Source organism: Argiope bruennichi, chromosome 7, assembly GCF_947563725.1.
Source record: "Argiope bruennichi chromosome 7, qqArgBrue1.1, whole genome shotgun sequence".
Lineage (NCBI taxonomy): Eukaryota > Metazoa > Arthropoda > Arachnida > Araneae > Araneidae > Argiope > Argiope bruennichi.
In genome coordinates, this window is record NC_079157.1 from 110,823,689 (window position 1) to 110,843,179 (window position 19,491).

A 19,491-nucleotide genomic window follows, 5' to 3' on the forward strand; every position below is an offset into this window, starting at 1 on the left:
GACATTCCAAAAAAAGATCTTTTCAATGGTTTTACTTAAATTTCTGTAATTACTTTAAATCTTGATTAATTTTTTTACATCGTGCATGATGGAAGTACAGAGATATGGCTTATTTAATCATAATAAGAAAGTTTACTTGAGTTGAAAGGATGCCTTTTATAAACATTTTGAAATTTGTTATAATGAGGTTTAACTTGACGTTTCAACAAATATTTAACATTTTTTAATTGCATCCAAACTTAAATGGTTTACACAAGAAAATTCATTGTATTAGTTGAAGTTTAATCACTTGTTTTTAATACTGAAGTTCAAATTTCAGGTGAAAAGATAAAAAAATTAGAAGAACTCAGCAAAATCAATAGAAAAGTGATAGCTTCCTAAATTAATGTGTTTAATATCTTACAAAATTTGAAGTTTAAAATTAATTTTGTTAATACAAAAGAGAATTGCATAAAATTCTCCCATCAGTTCCAATGAACCAGGTACAACCTGAAGCGGTTAATTATAAACAATATTTTCATGTGAAAGTGAAATAAATGAATTAAATTATAGATTTAATTAAAAAGAGTCTTTAAATGCACGATGTATTAACATACTCAAAACAGCAATTTTTTTTTTACTTTAATTCCGAGTTCTTTTATTCTTCACACACTTAATATTGCCAAGGTACCATCTCTGGCACGAAATGAAAAAAATTTAATTTCATTCAGAATTATCAACGTATACATTTTTTAAATTTGAAATTATGCACTGGCACACAAACATCTTAATTAAAAATTCAAATATCTAGATTATAAAGAAGAGAATAAAAAGTCGATTGCAAAACACCTTTTTTTAACTTTTTAATATGGAAAAGTCAATTTAATGACATAAATGCACGAAAAGATTTGAAGTGTTTTTCATTAAACAAAATGTATTAAAATCATGGAGTTTTCCATACCTGAGAAATCTGCGTGCATAAAATGAAATCCACGAAATTTTTCCTTCGCTTTTGCCGTGGCGATGACAAAATGAATACGCATTTAAAAGCCCACTAAAAAAATAATATACTGATAAGATATTGCAAGTTATTGTTTTGATTAAAAAATAAAATATATTACGAACAACACTATTCATTTATAACGATAACAAACTCATAGGAATATTAAAAGACATTAAAAGCAGACATTATTATGCAAGTGTTTTTGAAAGTTATGCTTGATTCATTGAAAGTCACGAAATTATATGTTAAGAGGCCAAATTATTTGACTATTCGCACATTTTAATGTTGGACCATCTTTTGCCCTTAATACTTCATGTATACTTCTTGGCTTGGGCTTTGAGACCATATCCGATTAACTGCAGTTTCCAATTCCTTAAGATTTTTAGGTACTTGATCCAACTGGCTCCATTTGATCTCACACCACATATTCTCAGTTCGATTGATATCTGGTGATTGTGTAGGCCAATGGAGCCAGATAAAATCTCTGTCATGCTCTTCGAACCATTTGAGGACAATGCCAGCTTTATGACAAGGATAATTGTCTTGCTGAATGTATCCAACCCCTGCAGATACACCCTCAACATAACAGGATGTACTTGAACTGTGAGAATGCTTAAATACCCTTAGGCTAATGTTATTACAGGACCTTATAATGACAAGAAATCATCCCCAAACCATAATATTGTCCCCTTCCCTTTCCAGCTTGAAGTAATGTGGCAGCACAATTGGGAGTCTATGTTTCAGTAAGTTAACATAATTTCTTTAATAATTTTTCGCCCTTTATATATATATATACCTGAATGAATTCGGTAAAAGTGTTACAGCTACTGATATTTTTAAATTAAATATTTAGTGATTTTTTTAAAATTAAATATTTAAACTGTAAATCAACATCATATCTATATCTGTAGTAAATTCTTATCTAATTATAATACCAATTTGTGAATCCTTACCTAAGAACAAAAAACGTATCTACCACAAAAACTCCATTATAAAAAAATAGAGTCATCCTTGTTTTCACAATATAATGATATCTCTCAGAAGATTCTAGAAATAAAAAAAATTATGATATTTATTAGATTTGTAAAAGTGACTTCAAATAATCTCATTAAACCAAATCATGTGCCCATCTAAATAGTCTCTTATCCTATTCACAATATCTTAATCACAGTAGATTAATTGAAGAAAGAAGTACTAGAAAATCTGATGAACAATGGCATAATGTTTAGGAAAAAAAAACAATTACAATTTGCAGGACATTCTAGTTGTAAATATATAATAACATGAAAAGTAAACAATATAGTCTCGGAATGCTATAAACTAAATAAGAGTTCAGAGTTGTGCGTGCTTATTTTCTCTTGCATTGGCTGTAAGCTTTCTAAGTTCCCGAATTTCAGTAGCACATCATCCAATGCTGGAGTTGAAGCATCCACATTAATATTATGAACTATAAGAATGAAGGAATCTGTTGAGTGTGAACGACGTCCACTACGTATCCACTCAAAATGTGATGAAACCAAGATCACACAATCCGACAGCTTCACTGGAGCTTCAGAATTCACGGCATTCCAATAGAAATCTGCACCGAATAAAATCTCAGTTGGTAGGCTCGACAATGAATTATCTGGGTCAGCAAGCTTCGGTCGTTAGTTTTTCTCGAAATGTTAATTGAAATGTCAGTTGGTTTAGTTGGATGTGATGCATAGTTTTTGGGGCTTTCGAATGCAATAAAGTTGATTATAGATTTGTCCCAGGTGCTTGCTAACTGAAATTGATTTTGTCTTCATGTATGGCTAAAACCAGCTAGAGATTCGTACACTTGTAGGTCTAAAGATCTTGTTGAAATGTCTGGAAATTTCAAATTTTTCACAAAATCAGAAGAGAAGAAACTGAATTGACTTCTACCTTCTGAAATATAGCGTGTAAGTTTTGTAACCCCCTTTGGACCCGTTATGAAAACTCGCGCAGTTTGCAAATGAACAAAACTAGAGGTGAGTGTATCAATTTTGTTTGTAGATGCAGTTGCAGACTGCTGCTTAGTTGGAGTTTTATATATCATACATGATGTTTTTTCTTTGCAACTGCATCTACAAGATTGGAACAGAAGTATGTACTTGAGTTTACGATAGCAATTTTTGGGACGTGAACAAAGTGAGCGCACAGGAGACATCTGTTGATAGCTTTCAATATATGTTTGCTTGCATCTGTATCCGTCGTAGAGTTGCAATATTGAGGCCAATATCCGGCTGTTTCACAGTTAGGGCAACAAGGTGAAATATTTTTATCTTTATTAACTGGCTTAGAAAGCACACTGAAGGAGGATTTTATAGGATAGTCTGGAACTAGTGAACTTTTAATATTATTTGAAGCAACTGCTCTCTCGACTAATTCCCTACAATTTTATAATATCGACTTCAGCTAAGTTTTCACGTTTGGCGTATACAACCCAATTACAACATATATCATGTGGGAAAGCATAGAGTATTTCTGGGGCCAAAATTCTCCCGTATTTTTTTTTTTTTTTTTTTTTTGCCTACGATTGTAATGATTGTGTTTTACCAAAGCTTCTAATCGTCTGTTATATAACTCGTTCAATTCTAATTCAGAGGGATCTTTGACAGGTGTTAGCTTTTCTAAATAATCGAGATGAGTTTGTATTATTGTATCTTTATAGCCATATTTTGATTTTAAAATATCCTTTGTTGCTGTGTGCGTATCTGTGATTTTATTAATTCCATGACCTAGCTGGTTTGCTTCTCCATCTAAATATCCTTGTAAAAAACGTCTTTGTCAATACGCGATAAAACTTCATTTTAGTCCATACAGTTTTCAAAACTCTCCCAAAAATTGTCAAATTCTTCAATTTCACTGTAAAACGCATTTATTTTTACTGTGGATAACTTTATTGTAACGTTTGGAGGCGGTGGAGTGTAATTCATACTGTCAACGTTTGGCGCTTTTGGCAAAATTTTGAAGCAAAATTTGTGTTAGCATTCGCTTTCAAATTTAGAATTAAATGTCGCCAAATGAGCATTTTCTGTGTATATTTCGCAATCTATTATGTCTTCATTATATTCTTTATCATTTAACAGTTCGTAGACTTCATCGTCAGCTAAGGTTAGTTCTTTAATTTGGTCTTTTAAACGTTCAGTATCCTATACTATATCAGCTCTTGTACTAAAAGGACCTTTCAGTTTCGTTGATACTTTGGCGGCGCGATGTGTAATGGCGGCGCGATGTGTTGTTCGTTTACGTTTCAGAAAATCAAGTTTCTCTTTAACGGTTGACATTGTAATTCGATTTCCTGTTGAAAGTTTAAATTAACAAGTTCAGCCTGACTTGCCCGAGTATTCTTACGGCACCAAATATTAACTTGCAAGTATTAAATTAGAATGAAATGTTTCAACTAACATGTATTTATTTTTCTCAAAAACACAGCTAATTTTAAACAGGTGCCGCCAACTGGGCAACTAAATTGTTATATGTAATCTGGTTCCCAACTTATATCACTTTCTTTATTATATGTTTCACTCTTCTTTTTCATAACTTATGTCATTATGAAATTCCCTGCATAAAAGTTATTCCAGTAATATCTTGAATAATTATATTTCTTTTCATATATAATTATATTGAATTCTTTTTTAAAAAAACACTTCGTGTTCTGATCTCTCAAAGATCTAACGTATGATTTTTTCCTAAAGGTGTACACAGTTTAGAACTCCATTGCACATAGATGGATAGGGATTGAGATGTTCAAAGTTTTCATAATCTCACCTTCATTGCGGCCATTGATTTATCAAAATTATACATTCTATAAAAACTTATCAACTTACAATATTTTCTTGATGGTACTTACTAAATACATTGCTACTCAGCCAACAAGAATGAAAAAATACGGCCAATAGCGCCGAGATGGCTCTGATTCCGTTCAAGCAAATCAGTTGCTCGTCTTTTGAAGAAATATTGAATGTTCTCTTCGCATTAGTGATGAAGCAAAAGAAGTTAAGAGTTTTTTTGAAACCTATAAGAAGAAATAAACAAAACGATCTTTACAGGAATAGTAGCATTTTTATACAGTTTAGTTATTGAGATTTGAAGAAATGCTTTGATAATTAATTTCAATAAAATCATCATCATAATTTTACACATACAGTGTAAAATTATGATGACACTCCTGAGTATTCGGTTCGTGATTCTAAGGCCAAGTTTTCTTTTTTCCTAAATAAATGAGGAAGGCAAGGCATCTATTAAGTCATCAGTTAAAGACTTTCATAATCTTAAAACTGTTTTGACTCTTTTCTTAGGGTTACCTTTTCGAACCCATGGAATCATTTATTAGTGAAAAATAATATCAGTTTGAGCCAATTCTCTTAAGAATTAGGCCAACGGTTTACTTAAATTTTTCTTTGTGTGTCCTGCATTTAGTGTTAAAAAGTGAAAAGTTTATAATCTTTTTTATTAATTTTTCTCTAATAAATTCTTGAAACTTCCAGTGCAGCATATGAGAATCACCATTACAGAGCTTTCTCTTTTAATTCGACACGTTAACGGCAACTGTTTCTATGATTCATCGGACCGCGGTTCCATTCACATTCAGATAAATATAGTGTTTAATACTCTATAAGAAGTGAGAAAATGTCTATTATAATAGTAAGTTTTGGATAAAAACTTTTTCTTCAAGTGGGCAACGAAATGAATGTGTTTTTGTTATTCAGTCCATCCTTCTATCACATTAGGCCGGATATTCTGGAATGTATGTATTATGATGATTATTTTATTTATATTTTTTATTATTTAAAAGAAAATTTGATTAGAAACAATTTAAGGAATTCACAATTCCTCTCGTATTTATTTACTGTCAGGAAAGTTTTAGATTCGTAACTGAAAAGTTTTGAAAGGTAAATATTTGCGTATTAAATATATACATTAGATTAAAAAAGTAGAATTTATTTCTATTCTAAACAAATTTTCATGTTGTTGGCTAAGATAAATAGAGAGGTTTCATTCCAAATGTTTCCAAATCAGACTATTTTTCCGCCATATTAATGCCCCAAATCTAATGGCGATTCGAAATTCGAAAGTAATTCTAATAACCGGTGTGTCTGTATTTCTCAAAAATTTACATGAAAATTGTATGCAGTTTTCAGCAGTTAATAATATAACAAATTAGTATCAAACATTTTTAAACAATAATAATCAGTCTTTCAACATTTGCAAATTATATATATATATATATATATATATATATATATATATATATATATATATTCGTAGTTTTTAAACCTATAATTCTTGAAGTTTCATGTAATTTCTTTTCTTCTTCAATGCACGTACCATTTTTTTCCTCTTTTTTCTCTCTTTTCTTTGCTGTTAAAGAGCTCTCTTTTCCAATTTTTTTGTATTTTTCATATACAGTGATAGAACTTCCTATTACAGTTAGAATTGCAAAAAGCAAAATTGTGCACCTGAAAATAAGAAACGTTGGCAAAGAAATGATTTAGAACATTTAAGAATTTAAATGACCTTCTTTCAGATCACATTCAGTAAATAAAATTTAAAAAAAGAAACTGTTTTTAAATCATACTTTGTTAATGCAATAAAGGGTAAATTTATTAAAATTATAAAATGCTGTAAATTTTAGACCTTATATATACTTCATTATTATAAATATTATGAAATATTGGTGTTAATTTCCTTTCAAATTCTCTATTTAATAATGCCAATAATATATTTAGACTTTATTCAAATCAATAAATTAATCGATTGAAATAAAAAACATTCAATCAGGTGGTTCTTGAACTTGTTAATTAACAATTCTGAAAACATTATTAAAATAATATGTTTTCATCGAGAATGTAAAAATATTTGAAATTTCAAAACTGTAGCATATTATGAAGTGAATGAAAAATCTATAAAGAAATTTCGTTCGTTTTTTTAACAGAAGCATGTTGAATAAAGCAATAACAACTACATACCTTAAATTATAAATACATCAATTTATATTATGGTGTTTATTATATTATGATACGTATGACAAATCATATTATAATATTAGTTTTAGAATATTCCTTTTGTCGTGACTCATGTTTGGCTGTTCTAAAACTTTTGTCTTCGTAATTTGAATTCTTACGATTCCTGTCTGACAGGGGAATTGGAAAAATTGACGGAAAATTGGGATTGTAAATATTTTCGTTATTAAATTATGTATAAGATATCCAAAGTTGAAGCCTATTTTTTGAGAAAAGTCAATTATAACCTCCCATACGTAACGTGTAAAACATTCTGAAGGATTTCATTGGAAAATCACTCGCAAAAAATTAGTTCTAAATATAACTATTGGAAGGCATGTTAATCTGCTTTATATAAACAATTTACTTTGGACTTAATGCAGCCACTTAATAAAATCTACAGACTTCCGAGAATAAATAATTCTCAATGAACTCACAATTCAAAATCGTTGAAAGTTCATGAAATCATGTTTTTTAAAGAAATTTCTGATATAAAAATCTAAATATATTATTATATTAGTTAATTCCACACTAATTACTGTATAGAAATATTGGACTTTGAAGTGATATCCAATTGATTTAGCTACAGTTGAGAGATTGAAAAAAACTATAATTAAGTTCGAAGATACAAAATTTTTGGCTGTTCCTCTTGAAAAAAGACAAAAACTCCTTTCCTCAAAATGAATGGGGAAAACTCTAAAAGGAGTAGAGAGTGGAATTTCAAACTTTGGAATCAGAATTGGTAACTAAAACAAATTTCCACGAATATTACCAAGTGTTTTAAAGTTATTGTTTTATGTTCAAAAAATTTTGCATCAGAACCCCAGTTTTAATGTTAATTTGTTTCTAATAGCCAACATAAAGCAATACTTTCATTAATTTTGTACTATCTTCTTATTGAGTCACTGTTTCTAATATTTACAGCCTGTACGTAACTCAAAATAAAAGAATAATAAAAGATGATATTTCTTTATTTAAAGATACACTTATGTTATATTTGAATGAATATCAATATATCATATAAAAATGTAATTAAATTCCAGAAAGATAATGATATGAACTTGCAGAAATGGTTTTCCACAAATTTTCTCACATACATTTTAAGAAAGGTTTAAAAAAGGTTATGGTTTAACCTGAGCAGCAAATATGTATTTTGGAAGCCTTTTTCCACTGACTAAAATCAAAATTTGGCATTGAACTTCAGTTGTAGACACAAGGCCATATACCGAATTTCATTTGATTCAAGTCGTTAAGTTTTGAATTATTTAACTTACATCTGTTGAAATTCTTTGACATAGGTACCAAATTTTATTTCTTAACCTTTTGAAGTTGTCCAGCTCACATATACTCGGGCAGACAGACAAATTTCCTTTGAATGAATTTTGTTCAAATTTCAAATTCTGATAGAAGTCTGAATATTTGACGCAAAATTCACATGCCAAATTTCCTCTCCGTAGCTCGAAGTGCATTGAATTATTGTATTCACAAAAAGATAAAACAGACATAATGTAAAATGCATTTTTCGAACTCAAGCAGATCTGAAACACGGATTCGTCAAAACATCGAGTGCTAATTTTATTGACGATTAAAATATTTTTTCTACAATTAGCATATGAGAAAGTGTAAATTCATATCAGTCAAAATTAACTGACTGAGGTGAATGATTTTGTTGCTGTTATCAATCGCAAACCATTGCAAATTATATGATATATCTAATGACTTTTACCTTTAGAGAGCATAATTCCGGGGCATTGACGAATAAAAATTTTTAGGGTTATACCATGATAAATGGACGATGTAAATACTAAAACATAAAAAGTTCGTTGATTTGTCATTGAATTTATGAAATACGCGGTGGCAAATATCCTTACCAGAGATTGTTCAAGGGAAACTGAAAGTGGTAAGCATATTCACCACTGAGCGTGATAGTAAATTCATTACTATGAAACCCGAGCAAAACTTTTGCTCATTCAACTTTTCTTTGTTTTCATAAAAAATGATAGCATTTTCAATGTAATATTTAGTTTATAACAGAAATATGTGGAATCAATAATTGATTGCTACTTATTTCACTTAAATTTCCCAAACACTTCATATGAATTATGTTAATTTGATCGAAGCGAAATTCCTTTTTATTTAAATTCTACCCAAAGCTGAATATGTCTTGCATTGCAGAATCGAAAGATAATTAATCATTTCTAATACCTTGTAAACTTTGCAAAGCTTTTTAATGCATGATTTGCATTTAGTACCTAAAAATGTAAATATGTATCAAATGTTGAAACAAATAGATTTTGCTTAAATGCGGAATAGATTCTGATCTTTATGTAATATTAAACTTTATAAATATAATATCAACAGAAAGGAACGGGGCAAATTAGAATCAAGTTGTATTTCGTCTAGAAATAGAAAGGTTTTTCACACTAGAAGGTGAACTTTTATTAATTTTTACCTATGTTCAAAGAATTCATATAATTTCCGACATGAAAGTAATTATGTGCAACCCTTCCTTTCGTTGTTTCAAATTTCAGAGTTTTATCATTTTTTTTTACCATTTTATTTTTTATTTGAGAGTTTTATCCTTGAAATAAATCAAAAATAAGAAAATTTATTTTGTTGAGTTAATCGTATTCTTACAGCATAATGTAAGCTTCAGTTGTTAATTTTCTAGGGACTGGTTGATGACTCAATCCACTTGTATTTCTGGCAGCTAGAAGTTCATCTGCAGAAGTAAGCACAGTAATTAGATTACGTATATCAATGATTTCAGAAGAGCAATATCAAATTTCTTTGTAAATATTGCATTTTAAAGTTTTTACTTAAAATTAAATTTGCATTTGTCCCTATTTAAAATAAAATTTATGTTTAAAGTCTTTACTTAAGATTATTAAAATCTATTTATAGACTTAATATTTTGTATCACTCTGAAAATTCCAATATATATCATTCAGGTTTAAAGGTCATAAAAGATTAAGATAGATATTACCTTTTATAGTTAGTTCACTCTGGCTCTCTTTTTCCAAAAAGCAGATAAAGTAATATAAACAATGATGAAGAAAGAATGGATGTAATGTTATGCATATTAAATTAAAACATAAGATTATTTAATAGATAAATAACATAAAAAAATGGAATTTAGAAGAGTATATAATACAGTTTAAATCATATTAAAATTAACACTAACTATAATGTGCACTAATACTTTAAAACGATTCGTACAGAATTCGATTCAAAATAACATAAATATATAAATTAGAACTACAAACAGAATTAAATGAATTATAAAACATTATTTAGAATTTAAATAAAAGTATTTATTTTATACTAGTATAGCATATATGAACACAAGATTATCCTGCTTTATTCAAGAAGAAATAAATTGGCCAAGAGAATGAAGAAATAAATTTAACCGAGAAATAAATGCATTATATGAAAGAAAATATATCCTTTAAAGAATAGTTTTGTTAGAAATTCATCTGAAATCTGAAATGCATTCTTAAATTTCATAACTCTTGATCAACTTTTAGACTTACGAATCATTTGTAATCACAGTATAACCGAATAGTTATTTTAGATGATATTTTGTAGAATTTCTTAAAAAAAATATATGCCAAATATATATACCGTTACGGAGCCATCCACCCCATGATTGATCCGTGAACAGTACAACATGCGGACGAATAAAGACGCTTTATGTTGTTGTTGTTACTTATGGCACTTTACAAGACTACCGACAGATCTGTCAGTGACTTAAGCCATGTGAGCGTCTTCTGTTTTTTCAGTAGCGCCAACTAGGGCCAAGCGTACGACTTAGTTATTTCATGCGGCATATTCGCTTGAACAACCGTTTTCACAGGCGGGAACATTCACACACCTCATAGATAGCACACAGAAGAATTGCAACCATGCCTGAACCGAGACTCGAACCCGAGACGCCCAGATCAGGGGGAAGACGCGCTATTTCTATGCCAAAATGCCGCAAGATATTTGATACTACAAGTAAACACGAAAGCCTAATAACGAAATGCAGCTGAAGTGCACACAAGAATTGCGCTTGCAATAAAAATCAGTACACAAGCAGCAGTACATTATTAAGCAACCACAACAGAATAAAGTGGCCAGAGAGAACTCGTTGACCATCAACACTTCAAAAAGAGAATTCACTCGAAAAAAGAAATTCTCAATTAAAGTAATTATCAGTGAAATGTACTTCAAGGATATACTGACATGGATGTTTACCTACAGAAATAATAATTTATCATGAAGGATTTTTATGAGTTAAAATAATCAGTTATTAAAGTACTTGTATCCTCTTTTTCAATATTTCAATCTTCCGGGAAATGGACATCGGCTAAATGTAGTTCTGAAATGGTATCAATAACTCAACCTAACCTAACTGAATATTTATTAGTTTTTAGGATGCTGTCAATGTAACAATGCTAAACCTTCTAAGGAATGTCATTTATTTAAAATCATTTTGGGGAATTAAGTTTTATATTTAAAGCCGAAAACAGTATTTTTCTCTGTTAAATAACATGCTTATGATCAATATTTTTTTCCTTCCGCTAAAGATAAATAATCTTATCAGGTACTGCCCATGTATATAATTTCATTTTAGTGCGAAGAAATCATTCATAATAGTAAAATAATTTTTTTTGTTGTTAAATAGTTCTATTCTTAAAAAATTTCTACATCTATTTCTATTCGTGAATTCTTCTTTTCTCTTCTTTTTTTTTTTATAATTTGACAAGCTCCGTAGATCCATACATGTTAATAGCAAATGAGATTTTAACCTTTAACGAAACTGAGTGAAAACATGAGATGTTTTTTTTTGTGATTTCATGAAAGACAATCTGCCATTAAAAATAAAAAGGAGAGTTTCAACTAAAAATAAAAATGCAGTATACCAACAGATGCTTCCTCTAATGTTGCATGACAAATGTTGGGCAGCTTGCATGACAAATGTTGGTGAAAAGTAGCATAGCACCTAGAAATTTTTCGAGCTACAAAAGGTGCAAATGAAGAAAGAAGCTAAGCTAATTGGTTCCAACTATAAATTTATATAATGAATTAACAATGAAGAAACAACTTGTATCAAATAGATTTCCACAGTGATTTTTTTAATCAGTGTATGTATTTATGCTCCATAATTAATCCAGTGGAGATAAAGAGAGTGAATTGTAGGCTTTTCATCTTTTTCGTCAATGTTAAGGAATAAAAGAGTTTCCGCTTTCATCGCTCATGCTTATTTTTTTTCATCAATATTAGATATTACTATCAACATGGGAATTAAACAGTAGACAACTTTGTGGTTGATTATATTTTTCCAATAATAGATTCCATGAAGTGGAAAAATCTTAATGAATTACTAATGTAAGAAGCTCACTAACGTGTTCGAAGTGGGAAAAAAATCTGCAAAAACATTTATGAATCGCTCGTAAGGAACAGATTGAACCTAGAAACTCAGAGAAACGACAGCTAGCTCCTTAACGACAGCTTTATGCTCCTTAATTAAACCAGTGGAGATAAAGAGAGGGAATTGTAGGCTTTCATCTATTTCGCCAATGTAAAGCATTTTTTCCGCTTCCATCGCTTATTTGGCTACATAGTCCTATTTTTTTCATCAATATTAAATATTACTATCAACATGGGAAGTTAAACAGAAGACAGTTTTGAGATTGATTAGATTTTTTTCCACTAATAGGTTCCATGAAGTGGAGAAATCTTTATTAATTACTAATGTAAGAAGCTCACTAATGTGTTCGAAGTGGGGAAAACATCTGCAAGCACATTTCTAAATCGCTCGTAAGGAACAGATTGAACCTAGAAACTCAGAGAAACGACAGCTAGAGGTCGCCAGAATTAAGGGGAAAAAACTTAATGCAGTAAATAATAAGAAACGACGTCATAAGGGAAGATAATAGGTAAAAAATATTTTCTATCCCTATTTAGCAAGGGAAAGGCATGATTTGAGGAATTCATTTCGGAATTAGAATTGGGTATATTAGTTGTATTTCTTCAAGGCTCTTTTCATCTATTAATGAATGAAAGCTCGGTTGCTGATTCGTTCAGTTGAGTTCATTACCATCCGTTTTAAAGCTATACTAGGGCTATTTTGGAACAGAACTCGTAATTTTGACGAGATTGATGACTGAGATGGCAGCCCCTCTATAAACTTCCGCACCATACCAACGGGAGGACGTTTGGCCCCAACTGATTTAACGTGCACCAGACCACGATGATATTTCGGGGGAATCAGGTGTCAATTCTGAAACCCTGCGGTTCCGACACCGAGGCTTTACCGCCAGACCACCGTGACCCCTGCTGATATCGAGAAAAAAATGGTTAGCAATATTCTTGCACAGCTTAGATGCTACTAAGTTGCAGTGTGACATTACGTCACAGCTTAGATAGAATCGTACTCGATGACACCAAGATGATCAAGCTATGATTCTGAATAAGAGTATTTTTTAAAATTAATCTTGGAAACAGATAATATCTTATTAAATTTACGATTTACCAATTTTTTTAAATAATGTATTTATCATTAATATACATAAAATAATTATTATTTGTAAATACTTAATTACAGTGAAATTTAGTACTAAAAATGAAATAATTATATATAAAGCTTTAATGGTTAATAAATAAAAACTACAAACATTCTCATTATGAAAAGCTCGTGTGGAGTTTTTATAATCATATATTTAATTTTTTTTTTAATTTATTAATTACCAATTCAAAAGAGGCCCAAAGGGATAACTATTGTAAAAAGGCATTGAATAAAATGTATATCGGTATTTTATACAATTAATAAATAAAAATTATCCATAAATCAGCATTTCTAGTAGATCGTTTGAAAAACAAATATCATTCAAGCTCCAAGAGATTTTTCTTTCGTCAGAAAAAAAAAATTTCGTCAGTAAAAATACAATGATTACTGACTAAAATTTGACATCAGTAATTTTTGTATTTAATTATAATATAATCTTGCCAAAAATTAATTTCTAGGTTAAATAATTTCATATAAGAACATTCTGTATGCAATTTATAGGAATTTTTCCTAACCATAAAGATAAATGCATGAAGAAAATGCATTGTAAAGGCATTTTCTTCCATATAAGCAAGTTTACGCTTTCATATACTAATTGCTTAAGACTCAGAAGAATAGTATTATAGCAAAGACTTGAACCATTACGAATCTATAAATTATATAACTATACAAATATAAACACATGTGAAAACAATACATTTCTGTTCTAACCAGAATGTAATAATCAGAAATGATCGAATGCACATTTCTTGCAAATTTTAATATTTTAAATCTATATAGAAAAAAGCTAGGTATTCAAATTTTTTGAAGCATTCTTACTTTTGTAGTGCATCTGTAATGTGGAGAATGAAGCTTGCCACGCATTAGTCCCATCGGAGATGTTTTGATGCGTATCCATTTTGAAGTTCATACATCCAACCTGAAAATAGAAGAATTTGTAGCAGAATATCTATTGGTTAGAAGAAATAATAACGGTTTTAGGCATATGTAAATTGAGGCAAAAAGTAGAAATTGTCTTATTTTTCTAATTTTTTTCCCCTTTTACCTTCTCCCACATCTTTCCTTGTACTTTTTGATATTAAAAATTCATTGATCAATCTTTTCTAAGGAAATTCTCCTTCATAATGCTTTTAAAATCTTTGAAATAGTTAAATATTAAGAAAGGATAAATCATTTCATTTTAGAATTCACTTTAGACACCAATTTTAAAAAATTATTTCACATTGAATAAATGGATACTGTTGATTTTTAAAATGAATGAAACGATACGATTTCTGATAAATTTAATGCAAGATTTCTATAATAAATAAAAGTCATATTTCTTTTTAGAATATATAATAATTTTGAAGCAACAGCAAAAATTGATAAACAAGGTTTGAATAATCAGTTTCGCATTTAATTTCTTAAAAAACAAAAATAATTTATAAATTTCTTTGTTAAGGAAAAGAAAAAAATTCGAAATAACCTCTTTCCAAAGCTGTCACTTTGTTTACATTCAGACATACTTAAAAGAATGAAAAAGAATAACCAGTACTAAACCACTCTAATTAAAGACATTCGGATTAAATTTGAAAGACCGGACCACCACGACAGCCTAAGAACTAAGGTTGAGTCCTGAGAGCTCTCAACGGCCACGGTTCGTGGGAAGCACGTCCTACCATCGTTAGGAGGTAGCCGAACTCCACCATTTCTATACCCACTAGAATAGCGGAAAGAAACCACCATGCCGGAAGATTCTCCTCAGATGTGAGATGCCCCTCAGAGGGAATACGAAAAAGAATAGGCGTCAAAGTTTTATTTCACATTTTCAGCGAATAAATTTTATCTGGTAGAGTCGTTTGTGACATGTAGCTGATTTTCAACAATTAATACATTTTATCATTTCCGCATATTATTGCACCTTATCATGCGTTTATTGCATCAAATGCATTATCCTGCTAAGGCGCACCCGTTTCATCCTCCACCAGATATTTATTGGATCTTGTTTTAGACAGAGCTGTTGTGTAATTATTGCAATAGGCTAAAAGAAATTCCCTCATTTCTCGAAAAAGGACAGAAACTGATTCTGCCGAACTCCACTATTTAAAGACTGAAATACGGCTTATTTTTCAGTTCAGGAAGTAAGAAATATATTTATTTACCAATCTTCAAAATTTTAAACAAATCATTTGATAAACTTCTAAATTAAAAAAGTTTTTGTTTTATAGCTCATTTTAGTCAAACAAATCCCTTTTTTCATTTTTTTTGTAAAACTTTTTTTACTTATTTCTATGTAGATGGTTTTTCCATGTTTCTTGCACAAAGATTAAAAGATAAGACTATTTTTGAGCGTTTTTCAAAAAATGCATCCCGACGGTAGATCGAAATTTATTTGTAAACATTATTTGTATTATTTCCTTAATAAAATGATATACAAATATTTTAAGCATTTATTTTTGGTATTACAATCAGTTCTAGAGTTTCAGGAGCATTATCTTGGAGAGAAAAGAAAAATGGCCGGATTTGTAGAATCAGTAAGAAATAGATGAATTATCAGAAAATATTGATATTATTATGTGCTGATTTTGACTGGCAAACCTCTATATTAATCCACTTGATCTAAACTTTATTTGTGCGTTCTTTTTTTAAATAGGCAGTTTCTTGAATACTATTAAAATGGGAACATGCTCCACTCTATTTGTGCCTGAAGAAAAGAATCCAGCAGATTCACAGATCATTTAAACACTTTTAAAGTTAATAATGCTTAGCCACTGTGATTTCAAGAGATTGATATTCTCTCATTCGAATAGAATCAAATAAATAACAGCCAAGAAAAAAAAAATGTGTGAATCCGATGGACAAATTAGATTGCCTCACATTCTTCAAACTTTTAGAAAAAGGGACGTTAACATAAAAAGGGACGTTTTGTTAACGTCCTCAGTATTAGGGATTGCAATATCGGACCAAAAGTTCAATACCGGTGTTCGGTATTTTTTAAATCTTAATACCGGGATACCGGTTTTAATACCTGTAGTAGAAATTTCAGAAAAAGAAAGAAAACACAGGTGTTTCTTTGTTTTATTTTCCAGTTTTATTAGAGGGCAAGTCCTATATTCCAATTTTTTTTCTGAATGAATATTTATATTTAAATAGTGTCTATTTCTTACAAGTGTCCATTCATCAAATGTAAGACTAAAATTTTCACCATTTACTGTTATTGTATTAGCTCGTGTTTCAAACAGTTCTTATAGTGTTAATAGATGTTGGTAGATTTTCAGAACCTCTGACGGATAGTGACTTTCTTAATTCAATAGAAGTGCAAAACACTCGAAATGCAAACTATCTAATGCTGCCATTTTACTTAAAATTTCATCCAAATTATCTTTTTTTTTTCCAAAATAATCTAAAATCCCTGATGGCTTGGGCTTAGAAACTCTGCTTGTATCTTCATCGCAATTACATTCTTTGCTCTTTAACAAATTTGTATCATGTTTCTTTCTTAAATGTGTATGGAGTCCGCTTGTACTTCCTTCGTTCAATTTAATAACTCTTGAACAATTTTTACATTGTGCCACCATATTCTTTTCATTATAAAAATAATGAAACCAAACCTAAGTATTATTAACTAATTTTTTATGTTCTTTAAAGTTATTCTTATTCATTATTATGGGTTATTATTTATAAGTATATATATAACAAATCTTAAATTTTATTTGAAATGTAAAGTATGATATGCAAATACAATGAGAATAACAAACTCAGCAATTTAAAAAATATCGAAATATTACGCATTTTCTACGCTACTACAACCTTGTTTTCACAGATATGAATATCAGATTACGAATCTTGCTAGTGTGCAGTATCGTTCGGAGATGTAATAGAATAGTTTTAAGCCGCCTCCTTGGATGAATCACTACTACTATTTTATCACTTCTCTTGATTGTATGATGCAACTTTGTACTCAGAGTCTAATTAATTTCGCCAGTTAGGGACACATAAAAACAAAAAAGTATACTATTTAGCTATGTTGCCAATCCCTGATCATATAGTGGAGACAATTTTAAAAATGTCTAGTAAATACCGAAAAAACGGTATTTAAACTTGTGAATACCGATATTACAAAATTGTACAAATGCCTCAATATACCGGTATACCGGTATTGCAATCCCTAGTTGACATAGTAAATAATAAACAGTTCCTTAATTACTAAATTTAGAATAAATGATGACAAAAATTTGATTAAATATTAGCATATTTCAGATCATAATTTAATAGACTAGAATACAAATTAAATAATTGAAAACAACTATAGAATTTTGAAAAAAAAATCACTATTATTTGGGGAATGTCTTTGTTGAACAACTAGTACTCAAAATTCCTCAAAGAATATGTTTATTGAAATTTTGAAAACTGAATTTTCCCCCAGCTTTTCGATAGAATAAATAAATTAAAAAATAAAAAATTACTCACAGAATGAAACAGGTCCTGTGCCTAAATTGGACAGAGAAAGTAAGCCTTAAACTTTCTTATTTATTATTCAGTGTAGAGGTTCGGCTTATCTTTTTTCTATTAGCACAGATGTTTCTCAGACCACTGCAAGCTATGAAAATATATCAGAATCAGATATAAAGATTACTTTTAATTTTCTACATTTTTATAATTTTATAAAATAATTGTTTAATTACATTAAAATATTCAGGCACTTTAGATTTTCATACGACTTAGTAGGATTATTTCAGTTTACGATTTCTTATATACATTAAAAATAAACCATGATCACTACCATGTGCTTTGGAATTTCTAAAACCGCTATACTGACTCGGATTTACCTTAATCACCTGATTCTGGATTCGAATAAAAAAAAGTTTCAGTAGTCTGTTATCACGACTTCAAATTTGAAAAGTTAAAGCTGTTTCAGTACCAGTACTTTTTAAATTATTAAAAGGTCGGAAATATTTTTATAGTTATATTTCATCTTTTCTGTCTCCATCCAACTGTATTTCAGAATGCAGAAAAATCCCACTAGTGCTTCCATTAATAACAGAGAAATATCATGGCAATTTTGGGGGAAAGTCGTATTCCGTGTATATGTTATCAAATATATTGAGACGGAAATTTTCATTTATTCATTAATATACAAATTGATCAAAATTAAAACACCCCCACTATAAGTTCTCTATACAGCGAATTACTCAATGTAAAGGCTTCAAAATTGGTGCATATTATTCAAGACATCGGGAAACGAATAGTGCAAAAAAAAATCGGTTCCAGAAACACCGATAGGTGACGCTGTACAACAAAAAAATAGGCAGAAAAGACTCAAAATACACATTTTATGCGAACATATTAAACATTCAATCACATGGACCTTATGATACTTACCAGCCTTTTCAACCTGCGGATTCTAATGGGTCGATTGATATGCTTCTCACATGCAGAGTAATACTATTTTTCAAATCTGCCAAGATTTCCAGACGTCCGTGATAAGAAAGTTTTTTTAAGTATCCCCAAAACCAAAAAACGCAAGGATTAAGATGTGTATAACGAGATGGTTAGGCCGCCAGCAATTCACGAATAATTACTCCATCATAGTAAAATATTGCCGAAGAAACATCTGCACAGAGTCCAATGTGTGGAAGCGCTTCATCTTGCAGAAAAGTGATTGAATCAAGACATTGGCGCTGTTGTATTTGGGGTACAGTAAAATTTTCGAGCATGTTTCATATCTTCTGATCCTTTGCCTAAATTCTCATGTCGACGAAACTCACGAAATACAGCTGCAGCATTTCTTTTGTTTTCGTAAATCAACTTCACAAGCAAAGTGCGAAGCCATCGCTGATAAGGATGACAGTGGTTTCCCAGATTTATCCCCTTTATTCCCAGAACAGTAACTGCAAACCAAGGATTTATGCAAATTTTTGTGCTTAGAGGGCGAAATTGTAGTTACAGTGACAGTTTCAGTTTCTTCA

At 30.0% G+C, this 19,491-nt stretch overlaps 1 protein-coding gene across 2 annotated transcripts in view; it reads right to left on the bottom strand.

The window, feature by feature from the left end:
• The window catches only part of LOC129976218 (nose resistant to fluoxetine protein 6-like), a 43,051-nt gene extending 25,015 nt beyond the window's left edge, over positions 1–18,036 (bottom strand). The window contains exons 1-7 of one of the 2 annotated variants that reach the window (XM_056089670.1): positions 17,993–18,036; positions 14,363–14,462; positions 9,628–9,712; positions 6,317–6,447; positions 4,839–5,003; positions 1,936–2,029; positions 941–1,033 (exon numbers count right to left, since the gene is read on the bottom strand). In XM_056089670.1, coding sequence (XP_055945645.1) covers positions 941–1,033; positions 1,936–2,029; positions 4,839–5,003; positions 6,317–6,447; positions 9,628–9,712; positions 14,363–14,453 — 659 coding nt within the window. In that variant the 5' untranslated portion in view covers positions 14,454–14,462; positions 17,993–18,036. Of the gene's footprint in view, positions 1–940; positions 1,034–1,935; positions 2,030–4,838; positions 5,004–6,316; positions 6,448–9,627; positions 9,713–14,362; positions 14,463–15,008; positions 15,270–17,992 lie in introns of those variants that run through there. The other variant, XM_056089672.1, reaches the window with a different exon arrangement.
• Positions 18,037–19,491: the final 1,455 nt, after the last annotated feature.